The following is a 12,169-nucleotide window of genomic DNA, read 5'->3' as shown; positions in this document are numbered from 1 at the left end:
GCTCTTAGTCTTGATGCCATCAGATCCACGTCCGGAGTCCCCCAGCGATGACAAATCTGTTGGAAGACCTCCGGGTAAAGTGACCACTCTCCCGAGGCGAGGCCCTGACTGCTGAGGAAGTCTGCCACCCAGTTTTCCATACCCGGAATGTGAACTGCCGAGATGACTGAGTGGTTTCTCTTGGCCGATCGGAGGATGTGTTCCACCTCGCGCGTTGCCGCCCTGCTGCGGGTGCCCCCCTGATGGTTGATATATGCCACAACCATGGCATTTTCCGATTGAACTCTGATGGGCCGACCTGCCAGAAGACGATGGAAATGCCACAGGGACAACCAGATCATCTGAATCTCCAGGACGTTGATCGGAAGGCACGATTTCCGACGTGACCAGTGCTTCTGGGCAGTGTGGTGACGGAAGACAGCTCCCCAGCAGAGGAGGCTGGCGTTGGTAGTAACCACCAGCCAATAAACCGGGAGAAAGGATTTCCCCTGGATGAGGGAGGACTGCAAAGTCCACCACCGAAGCGCCTGCTTAACCCGTGGGGACAATCTTCACCATCAGTCGAGGGAGAACGGGTTCCTGTCCCAGGCTGCCAGAAGCGCATGCTGCAGAGGGTGGAGATGTAGCTGGGCGAAGGGAACAGCTTCCATTGCTGCCACCATCTTGCCCAGGACCCCCATGCTGAAGTGGATGGGGTGAGGATAAGGACGACAAAGTGCCCGGGCTCCCTGTTGAACGGCTAAGACCTTGTCTCGAGGGAGAATCACCAACTCTCGGGAAGTGTCCAGGGTCATGCCTAAAAAGGATATCTGCTGAGCTGGAACAGGGGTAGACTTGCTTATGTTTATCAACCAGCCCAGGCGAGAAAGAGTATCCATAGTGATACGCATGCACTCCGCGCAAGCCTGGAAGGACGATCCCTTGATTAGAAGGTCCTCTAGGTAGGCAACACAACCATGCCCCTAGAGTGCAAAAATGGACATGACGGTCGCCATGACCTTCGTGAACACCCTGGGGGTGGTGGCGAGGCCGAAGGGCAAGGCTGTGACCTGGAAATGTTCCTCTCAGACAGCGAAGCGCAAGAACTTCTGGTGAGGGGGAAAGATCTGGATGTGAAGCTAAGCATCCCGGATGTTGATGGATGCTAAGAACTCCCCCCTTCTCCATTGAGGAGATGACAGGGCGGAGGGACTCCATCCTGAAGTGCCAGACCTTGACAAATTTGTATAGGAGTTTTAGGTCCAGGATGGGCCTCACTGTTCCATCCTTTTTTGGGACCATGAATAGGTTCAAATAGAACCCATCGAACCTCTCTTTTTCTGGGACTGGAATAATGACCCTGTCTTGACGAAGCGAATCGATGGCCCGGAAAAAGGACCGTGTCCGCGCCTTCGCTTTGGGAGGACGAGAGGGGAAGAACCTTGCTGGAGGGCGGGAAGAAATTTCTATTTTGTATCCGGAGGACATCAGGTCCCTGACCCATTTGTCGTGAACGACGGAGCCAGGCATGACGAAACCGGAGTAGACGGCCGCCTACACTGCTGGCGTCGACCGGATAATGCCATTAGTCATTTAGGTGAGAAACTCTGGGACCTGGATCCCTTAGATCTGGACTGCTTAGGTCGGCTCTTACACGACTGGTTGGTGTTATATGAAACCTGGGGACCTCTGTCACGATGAGGGGAGCACCCCGATCCAAAACAGTTGGCCGTAGAGGACCAACCGGGATTGCTTCGAAAGGACCGGAAACGAGACTGTTGCGGGCGGTGAAAGGGCCACTTAACCTTCTGCTGGGGGGAGGAATTTACTCTTCCCACCTGTGGAGTCAGAGATAAGCTGATCCAGCTTCTCTCTGAACAAACGTCCGCTCTGGTAAGGCAGAGAGGTTAGGCACTTTTTGGACGCAGAGTCCGCTCACCATTCCCTGAACCACAGTGCCCGCCTAATAGAGACGGCAGTTGAGGCCGCAAGCGCAGCTCAGTTAGCCGCGTCCTGAGAAACGTGTACCAAGTAGTCTCCAGCCAAAGCGATCTGATTGTCCAGATCCGCTACCTCTGGGGGAAGACCATTGCTTTGGCTACCCACGTCTCGGCGAAAGAGGGTGAGAGTGCTGAGCCCGAGGCTTCAAAAAAAACCGAACGGGCAAGGTTTTCTATCAGATGGTCCGTGGGATCTTTAATCGAGGATCTGTCTGGTAAGGATAGAAGGGTTTTGGAGGCCAGACAGGATACAGGTGGATCAACCGGAGGGAATTACGCCCACTGCTTATGCCGATCCAGTGCGAAAGGGTATCTCACCTCAAGAGGCTCCTGTCCGGAGAAGCGTTGTCCGGCCTCTCTCTATGCCGTCGCACTATGTCCTGAAACTCGGGGTGATTGGCAAACACCCTATAGGGACGTTTGGTCCTTTTGAAGGACACTACGTGATCTGGGGTGGAGGTAGAGTCCTCGTGAACCTTCAAAGTCTGGTTGACAGCCTCTATGAGACTATCCATCGTCGCTTGATAATCCGGCGAATCGAGGTCGAGGGGAGCGAAAAACGGATGCCGAGGCGCGAGAAGGCCCGGGAGACATGCTATCGGTCTCTTTTCTAGATGCCTGTGTATCTTTTGACTGAGCGGTCCCTGCAGGCCGACTGTTCCCGTGTGGTGGAGGAACTCTCTAAGACAGGCAGACAAATGCCCCGACCCGAGGAAGGGTCTTGGAGGGACTCAATCGCTAAGCTAGTGAAGCCATGGACTGCGACAGTGACTAAGCCCACTCAGGGGGACTAGGTACACTGGATTCGGTAGCGGCGGATGGCTCCTGAGCGCATTCGGGATCACAGGCCTGGCAGAGTGGAGTACTCTGTCTCCGTGGCAGGTGGTACATGAGGTAAACAACACTGCATGTGTTTTGGTGGCCCTCTTAGATGTCTTGAAGAATGACATGGTGTACCCCAGTATGTCCTGACTCAGTGCCCCAATAGAGAGTGTGGTGACGAATCACCAGTGAAATACTGCAGAAAAGGGCCAATGGGTTTCGCAGCACAGCTCTTACCCAGGTCCTGTGAGATCCTCCTGGTATTATCGGTCTGGCTGGCGATAACCGCTGGGATGTTGGTCCTGTGAGGCTGAGAGGCGGGAGCAGGAAAGGCAGTCTCGCTCTGAGCGAGAAGCGCCAAGAGGGTGGGCGGAGCTTCCGGTTTGCGGCCTAGCAGACGCCGAAGCTGGGGACTAAATTTTCAAAGCTGGCCGAGACACACCCAGGGGAAAACTGTGGAGACCACACTCGCTACAGGATCCCCCCAGGTGCTTACCCATCCCGATCTGGAGGCCCTTGAAGAAGCGCAGAGCTCGACTGCTCTGCCTGCAGGTGCTGCAGCGTGGACGGTGCAGGAACCCTCCATCCACAATCTCTCTGTTAAGGATGTGGAGAGGGACAGTCCACCTCCTTCCATCACTGTTGTTCTATCAGTGGTGATGCAGTGGGGGCCGCTCGGACTCCCATCAGTGCCTCTGCACATCCTAGGGGATAACTTCCCCAGGATGGAACAGGGTTATTGGTCCGGCGTTAGTAAACCTGGCTGCAGAAGGGGGTACATTGAGGCGACACTCCATGTTCCCGTCTGTTGTTGATGCAGGGAGATCGGTGCTCTGAAGGGACCCGTCGCCCCTAGAATAAAGCTCAGGCATGTGAACGGTGCAGGAGGGGGTACGTGGAGGTGACACTAAATGTTCCCGCCTGTTGGTTGGGGGAGATCGGAACCCTGAAGGGATCTGTCACCCCTGTAATTCTTTAGAAAGAAAAAATATTAAAAGGTTAAAAATATAATATAAAATAAAGTTACAAATTGTGGTCTGAATAGCAGACCCATATGCCTCCTACAGACACTAAGCATGAACTTGTTCGAGCTGGAGTCAGAGGTAGGTGTGTATACTGCTGAGGAGGAGTTAATTTTTATATTTTCACTTAGTGTCAGTGCAGCGCCCCAGAGTCCTGGTCGTTGCAGTAATGTCGCTCTGCCACTAAGGGGAGTGATGTTACGTCTGATTGAACTAAAGGAGTTCACCTGACCAGGTATCACAGTCACACATTACACTTCACACTCCGGCCACCAGGGGGAGCAAAGGGTTCTATGTATTAGGCCACTCCTCACACTCTGGTAAAACTGGGGGTTGGATAGGAAGTTAGGGAGAAGCTGACTGGGTTTTGCCCAGGTAACAACTAGTGAGAGGAGAGAGTTACTTGGGAAGATTCAGGGGGGTCCCTGTCAGGGGTGGGATCCTGACAGAGGCCTAGCGAAAGGACAGATCGTTATGGAGCCGTGCCTGCACCTCATTGCAGCGGCATCTTAAGAAAGGACACGAAGCGAAGTATATTGTGGAGAAGTGAGAAACGGGATCACAGCACAAAGGCGATAGAACCAGTAGGAGTCGTGCCCCGAGATCGGCAACATCCTTCTGAGGCGCGTAGCCAGCGGCCGGAACGCCAAGGAAGTATTGGGCTCTACGCATTACTTCGAACCAACGGCAGGGCAGTTAACTTTAGGTTGTCTGCCTCACCTTTTTACACCTAATGAAGACAACGGAGGCAAATGTGGGAGAGGGGCGACTCTAGGGTCCCTATAAAATAACTCCAGGCCTACCCCGTCATACGGGTGCGTCCTATCCATATCATCTGGGGGACGGAGAGAAAGAACAGAAACATACACGACAGATGTGAGGACTATCTCGTGGTGCTCAGCAGGGAAGTACTACAACACCCAGGCGCTAGTAGGTAGGCACTGATTTCCACCTGCAAAGGGAACTCTGGATGTGCCTTCGGACCGGCCGGTCTCAGCCAGCCCTGTTAGCAGTGCTCTGGATTGTGGATGCCGAAGCCTTTAGTAAAGAGGTAAAGAGACTGCAACCCTGTGTCCTCGTTATTTACTGCGACCTACACCGTCACCTACATCTTTAATTGGGCGCCCCTTAGCAAGGCCACGGACCGGGTCAGGCCAGCGTGACATCCCCAGAACCGAGAGAGACCCGGTACCGAGTACCCCGCTGCCCTGCGCCTGGGGGCCGCTTCATCGGCCTCCTAGAGGCAGCAGCATACACCCATGGTCCTGTGTCCCCCAATGAGGCGAAGGAGAAATGTAGATACTGGACACAGCTATGGTATTCCTGATCAAATATAGCAGAATTTTGTGGATTTTCATTGTGAATCCGGCAGCAAAAATCTGCAATAAAAAGGACAAATGATGTGGATCTGGCTTCATCTTTTTTTTTTTTTTTTTTTTTTGTGACAATCTGCTCTGGATTTTTTTTCCTGCTGCTTCTAAACATCTTACTAAATTTCCAACCCTTTGTTTTCTGGTATGCTGCGTTTTGTTTATGAATCCATATGTATGTTGGAAACTTTTCATTATAACAAGAATAACCTTTATTTCCCCAAAAATGTATTACCCCTTTAAGTGCTCTCAGATAATTAGTCATGTAATTTTTTTTGCAGGACATTGAAGTTGAAAAACAATCACATTTCCGTATTGTAAATGTGAAGACGGCGGCGCCTACTGTCACTGTAAGCTTGTTTCATTTCATCATCGTTTTCAACAAGAGATTCTTCTTTTTTAAGGGGTCGTCTCATAAGACATTTTACCATCTATCCAAAGGAAAAGTAATAAATGTCTGCTTGCTATGGGGCCACACTGCAGGGGCCCACACCTTGTCACTACATTTAATGTCATTGATGAATGCTCATTAAAGGGTGCATATATGGCCATCACTTAGAACATGAGGGAATCAGATTTGTTTCTCCTATTCTGTTACATAGCTGATAAATGTCCTTTTTCTAACTCCCCTTAATCTGCACTATTATGCCTACATCATTATGCCTACTAAGCTCATAAAGACTGCAAACTTTTGTGATGATCTTTTCCAGCTTTTGGTCTTGGGTCAAGCTGCAAAGGTGCTGGATGAGGTTGACTGGCTCATTACTAAACTGAAGACTCAGCTTGGTTCAGAGAAGATACCTGGTAAATAAGAAGAGCTGCACACTGATGTGTATGGGGGCACAGGGACTGTTCTCCAAAAGACAAGGGCAGAAATCCCACATGTACAAGCGCCATACGGTGGCTGTTACTGGAGATCCTTGCAGTGATGCTTCAATCAGATATAGTCTATTTTGTAAAAAATAAAATCTCATTTCTTTAGGCTGAGATTATATATTCATAATAATCGTATGTTTCAGGCTTTTCAATCTGCATAAAGTAGTTTAGAGCATGGATCAGCAACCTGACGCACTCAAACTCTTGTGAAACTACACCCTGTGCTGTGCAGGCATGCTGGAAGTTGTAGTTTCACAACAGCTGGAGTGCGCCAGAGTGCTGATTCTTGGTTTAGAGTACATTGAGCATGTGTTACTAGGTGGATGAAGATCTCACTTTGTAGAACTTATAGGGTGATCTATGATAGAACAATATTGTATTTTGGCAGTTGATGGTGGCACCCAAGATCCTAATCCCAGAGAACAGATGGAAAAGGCAATCATTCTTCAGCTTGGGACATTACTAACCGCATGTCACGAGCTGGTCCAGACCGCACTACCAGTGGGAAGTTGCATGGACACTTTGCTAAAAGAACTTACAAAAATGTACACGGTCCTAACAGCTCTTGTGAAATATGTAAGTAATTAGATAAATCTAAATATTAAAGGGGTTTTCCATTATAGTACGTGATAAAATATTAGGATATGCTGTAACTTACTGATCCATGGGGTCCACCCCACCCGCAGGTGCCTGTGCCATAGCTCTACACTCGCACGAGGCACGGTGCTGATACCAGCACAGTAGGTAGCTGAAAATGCCACCGTAGGGGTAATGCCAAAGAGATCTCCGTCCCAGAAGGTCCCCCATTCCTGCACATAAGAATTTTATATAAATCCTAATGCTAGTCCGTAACATTAAAATAAATGGTGGGAAAACCCTGCTTATCATTGGTACACCCTTATATCATTAGTGCTCACCAGCATTACAAATCTGATTGTAGCAAGGAAAGTGATTTGAAGGGAGAGTAGTTGGTTGTACCTGAACCCTGGAGGTAAATACTTGACAGATTGGTGGGTGTAGGACGTTTTACCTATGGTGTGCTGTTAACTCTCAATTTGTGAGCATTTAACTTTTTGCCTTAAAAAAAGAAAAAGTTGAGAAGTCCAGGCATCCTTTTTCATGAATCTGTTTGTATCCAGTATCTGCAGGTTTGCACCAGTCATGCAGGAAAGATTCCAACCCGCTTGGAGAAGTTGGTAGGTTTAGATCAACTTGTTCAGTAAGTCATCAACCAATTCCGCGTTGAGTTGCTATTTTTCTGTGCAAACTTTCTCTCATCTGCAGGTTAAGCTGTCCGGCTCTCACCTTACACCACAGTGTTATGCATTCATTACATACGCACAGGTATGTCTGTCATGACCTAGGTCCCTCTTGACACTCTCCATACGCTTCTTTCTAGAACACTGCCATTGCAAGCAGATATTACAGCTTATTATATTGTGTGACACAGGGGCAGCATACCGTAGCACCAAAGGTTCCTACACATTGTGCATCCAGGCTGCTGTGTGTGTGTGTGTGCGTATGTATGTATGTATGTATGTATATGTGTATATATATATATATATATATATATATATATATATATATATATATATATATATATATATATATATATATATATATATATATATATACACCCAGTAACCTGTGTGTCACTGCAGACAGGAATGGGGACAGTCGGGGCAGCAATGTCCTCATAAACTATAGGGGGATTCATTTAGACAGAGGTTTTGTGTGCCCGTCTTTGACAAAAAGCCTGTTGGTGTGAAAAGTGGCAGATTTCTTAAGAGATGCATTGTTGGTGTGTCCATGCCCCAGAAACTATGGATCATGGCAGTTTTCTGACATATTATAGTAATCGTGCTCCACATCCGTCACCTATGCCTCTTTTGCTCACTCCAGTTACAACATATTGAAAATTCTACAACTTTTTGATGGCAAAAAATGTCTATAAAAGGAATGATGATTTTTCCACCCATTCATTAGTGCATAAACCACATTATCTGTGCCATTTTTACTACTGGAATTCCAGAGATGTGGTTTTCATGTACAGCACCACATATTCCATAGAGCCGCTCAGACTGAAACGACTCGTATCAGTCCCTATCACCATTAAAAAGCAACACCCATTTTCGCTGTCTTGTAGTCGTGCCACGAATCTCTTCCATGCTTTTGTTGCTGGTGAAATATACGCACAGTATTACATCAATTGGGCAAAGTGTTAAGCCCCCCATACGTGTTAAGCCCCCCATACACATTAGAATGATGTTGGCACAGTGTCTAGTGTGAACAGGGGCCTCAGACAATTGATTGTTCGTGATCTAGGAATCTGGCGGGTTCGATTTCAGAATGCTGATCCTTTTCTTTCCCAGAGGTAAGCCACAACTAGACGTATCTGGTGGGGGGGCTCGTACAGAGAACAGGAGAGATCCTATGTATGGGGCAGCTGGCTGAAGCATTGCTTGGCCGACATCCATCTCATACATAGAGCAATAATGTAGGGGAGTCACTCGTTTCTATAAAGCTGTGTGTTTGAAAGAGTTATTTTGTTGTTGTGCTTACAGACTATACAAAGTGAAAGTATATCTGGAGAAAAGAAGAAAAAGGAGGATGGAGCAGCAATCTCGTCGGTATGGTGCTTATTTTTGGGAAACAGATGAAGTGGATGGGTTGCACTTTTGTGGAAATGAAATTTGCATTAGACTCTGCCGTGGGCGTTATACCAGGGCTCCTTATGGAGATCTGGCCGGTGTAATGGATCCTGTATGCAATTCTGCAAATTAGCGGAAACAGCGGTGTCTAGTGCCACCTACTGGCAGCTGTTAGTTCCTGAAAATATATTATGGCTCCTGTTTCGCCTACAGAGTAATTTCCATAAAATATATATCTGTTCACTTGTATTTATGGTATCAGGTGTAGCCTGTCAGTCACTACAGAGCGGGGGAGGGATAGTTAATAAATAATACTGGTGGTGAAATACAGTTCTCATACACGGGTAGTAAATGTGTCTATGTATACTTCATGTAGTTTTGTGCATTTTTTTTTCTTTTTCAGGCAAAGCTACTTAGAGACACAAAGCCCATCCCCAATTTAATCTTTGCTATTGAAAAATATGAGGAGTTTCTTATAAAACTCTCTAAAAAATCTAAGGTGTGAGACTTTAAAGCTTCTAAAGTACAGTACTGATCTATAGTGCCGATTTTCTGACATCACTTTTCTGCCATGTCAGGTTAATCTGATGCAGTACATAAAGCTTAGTACTTCCAGAGACTTCAAGATCAATACAGCGAGCCTGGATGCGGCTATGCAAGAAAAGGGCTCCGAGGAGGAGCAGGAAGCGAACATCCCGCAGGTCTGTGCTGGCGACATTCTGTTACCTATGCTGACAATTTGTTTAGTCAGCAACAAATCCGCTTTGAATGTTAATCGTGGCTGGATACCTTGTCTTTAGTAATACAAAAAAACATTAGAGATTGTATTTTATTTTACAATATTTTTCTTCCATTCCCAGTCTGTGTCAGAACAAAATAAAACTGAAGAACCAAAGAAGAAAAGGAGGAAGAAGTAACTGCAGTATTGGCCATTTTTCTGAGTGATTGCACAGCTTTATTTACAGCTTTTTCAGTTTGGTGCAATATAAATGAATTGTATTAACATTATTTTGCTTTATGAAAGTCATGAACATTAGGACTCCATGGGAGTTAGATGCAGACAGGTCCGATGCAGATACAGGCGGATCAGCTCCCTTTCTCCAAAACCCCATTGGTTACCTTAAGTAATTCATAGATATCCAACGCCTCTCCTACAAGGTAAATCAGGATGTAGGTATGTTAGTACAGCAGTCAGACTAATTATATAACACTGTGTATTTTGTATCAGACTAAAATGTGAAAATTGCTGCTAAATGAAAATAATAGGATCTTTTACCAATATGAGCATGGTAAACTGACCACATCATGAAATAGTGATTGCAGAGCGGACTAAAACATCTTTTTTTCTCTCCTCTTTGTTGTGGAGTTACTGGTTTGTAAAGTTCATATTCTTCAGCACTTCTTGCCCTGTATGCCATTAACCAATCATAAGCAGAAGACATTGTGCAAGGTAAAAAAAAACACTCACCGTGAACAGGCTTTCTTCTGTGTGAGACATGTAAGAAAAACCATCCCTGCACTCACTGCTGAGTTGTATGTGGTTATAAAGTGCTGGGAACAGAGAAGAGCCGAGTGTGATTACTAATATTTCTTCACAGCAGTCAGGTGGGGGGTGGGGGCCGCTGAGCTTTGTCTCATTACAAACACTTCTGCTAGTTGTATCCACTCCCCCCACACCGAGTGCTCTACTCCCAGCACTTTCTAATCGCACACAGCTCTACAGGGAAACCAGACTGTCTGTCATTATATATCTCACATATAACCCCGTTCTGAGCATGTTTTTTTTTTTTTTTTTTTAAATCCTTATATTACAGCTCCTGCTTATAATTGGTTAACCTAATTCAAGAGACGAAGCACATACGGCCAAAGAAGAATGTCTGGTAATGATATGATGATCTTACGTTTTACCAGCTAATAACTCTGCATCCTGAGATAAGAAATGTAAAAAAAATTTTATTTGGCTCTATGGTCATGATTCCATGTAGTGGCCAGTTTAACATGCTAAAAGGTCCATATCAATGTATCCTCAAGTATAAATGTTGACACATCCGAATGTAAAAGTGTATTTGCCATACCAAGTAAAACGTTAGAACATGATGGGGGAATGTTTATAATAGATCATATCGGCCACTTATAAAGATTTACCTGAGAAAAAGTTTCCATCCAAAATGTAAAAATGACCTTCGCACAAGTTGTATGACCTGGGCTGATAAGTTGGATTGACTTGTGGAAGCTGTTTTTGGGGACAATCCCTCTAAATGTTTTGTTGTATAAAATGTAATATACCAATTACTATGTTCTATATAAATGTGTATGCCTTTACACAATAAATATGGTATAATAATGATATCCTACAGGGACTGGTCTTATATATGCTACACATACATTATATACACAAGGTACCTGGGTGAATGCCATATCTCTGCTCCATACCCGTTGGATTTGATGGAGTTTTACAATCCATGTTCACTTCTTTTCTCATACACCGATCAATGTCAACTGCACTGAAAAATGCCACCGATTGGGGCAAATCCTGCATCCCTAACTTGTAGGCAAACAAACACCTGGAATGAGGAGAAAACAAAATATAGAGGTGTCAGTTGTCACAATAGAATGACTATCTAATTTTTACTGAAAATAGAGGACATGAGAAAGCCAAGCAAATTTTACAACTAAAATGTTACTGTCTCCCTCACAAGGAAAGGGGGCTTTTTATGTTTATTTAAAAGTAGGAAGTGGATATGTTGCACATTACAGCCAGTCACATTGTGTCTCAATTTCTGGGAAAAAGAAATTGGACCTTGAAATGCTTCTTACAGAGCCACTCTTTAGTTGCACTGGCTGTGTGTTTTGGGTCATTGTCATGCTGGAAGGAAGACTCAGCCACTACCGTGAGGGAAGGATGTTGTTGGCCAAAATATCACATTACATGACCCCATCCATGCTGCCCTCTACGGTGCAATTGTCCTGTCCCCTTTGCAGAAAAGCACTCCCAAAGTAGCATGCTTCACGGTTGGGATCATGATCCTCTGGTTGTACTCATCCTTCATCTTCCTCCAAACACGGGGTGTGGAGTTGATACCAAAAAGTTGTATTTTGGTCTCATCTGACCACATGACCTTCTCCCATGCCTCCTCCGGATTCCGGATCATCCAAATGGTCACTGGCAAACTTCAAACGGATCTGGACATGAGGATCTGGCGTGAGCAGGGGGGACCTTGTGTGCTCTGCAGGATTTTAATCCATGACGTGTGTTACTAACAGTAATGTTTGAGACTGTGGTCCCAGCTCTCTTCAAGCCATTGACCAGGTTCTCCTGTGTAGTTCTGGGCTTATTCCTGTCCTTTCTCAGAATCATACTTACCCTATGAGGCGAGATTTTGCTTGGAGCCCCAGACCGAGGAAAATTGACAGTCATCTTTTGTTACTTCCATTTTCTAACAGTTGCA

At 46.0% G+C, this 12,169-nt stretch overlaps 2 protein-coding genes across 10 annotated transcripts in view; one reads left to right on the top strand and one right to left on the bottom strand.

Moving 5' to 3' along the window:
* The window catches only part of FANCI (FA complementation group I), a 126,420-nt gene extending 116,704 nt beyond the window's left edge, over positions 1-9,716 (top strand). For all 4 annotated transcript variants that reach the window (XM_077263478.1, XM_077263480.1, XM_077263479.1 and 1 more), the window contains exons 30-38: positions 5,475-5,543; positions 5,904-5,997; positions 6,458-6,645; positions 7,209-7,265; positions 7,354-7,413; positions 8,634-8,699; positions 9,124-9,219; positions 9,299-9,421; positions 9,581-9,716. In XM_077263478.1, the coding sequence (XP_077119593.1) occupies positions 5,475-5,543; positions 5,904-5,997; positions 6,458-6,645; positions 7,209-7,265; positions 7,354-7,413; positions 8,634-8,699; positions 9,124-9,219; positions 9,299-9,421; positions 9,581-9,637 (810 nt within the window). In that variant the 3' untranslated portion in view covers positions 9,638-9,716. The remainder of the gene's footprint in view (positions 1-5,474; positions 5,544-5,903; positions 5,998-6,457; positions 6,646-7,208; positions 7,266-7,353; positions 7,414-8,633; positions 8,700-9,123; positions 9,220-9,298; positions 9,422-9,580) is intronic.
* Positions 9,717-9,733: 17 nt separating this feature from the next.
* Positions 9,734-12,169, bottom strand: part of POLG (DNA polymerase gamma, catalytic subunit) — a 150,512-nt gene continuing 148,076 nt past the window's right edge. For all 6 annotated transcript variants that reach the window (XM_077263486.1, XM_077263488.1, XM_077263485.1 and 3 more), the window contains 2 exons: positions 11,124-11,284; positions 9,734-9,871 (listed from right to left, as the gene is read on the bottom strand). In XM_077263486.1, coding sequence (XP_077119601.1) covers positions 9,807-9,871; positions 11,124-11,284 — 226 coding nt within the window. In that variant the 3' untranslated portion in view covers positions 9,734-9,806. The remainder of the gene's footprint in view (positions 9,872-11,123; positions 11,285-12,169) is intronic.

The sequence above is a fragment of the Ranitomeya variabilis genome, chromosome 5 (genome assembly GCF_051348905.1).
Source record: "Ranitomeya variabilis isolate aRanVar5 chromosome 5, aRanVar5.hap1, whole genome shotgun sequence".
Classification (NCBI taxonomy): domain Eukaryota; kingdom Metazoa; phylum Chordata; class Amphibia; order Anura; family Dendrobatidae; genus Ranitomeya; species Ranitomeya variabilis.
Note: the sequence above shows the minus strand (reverse complement) of the source record. Positions and strands in the feature narration are given on the sequence as shown.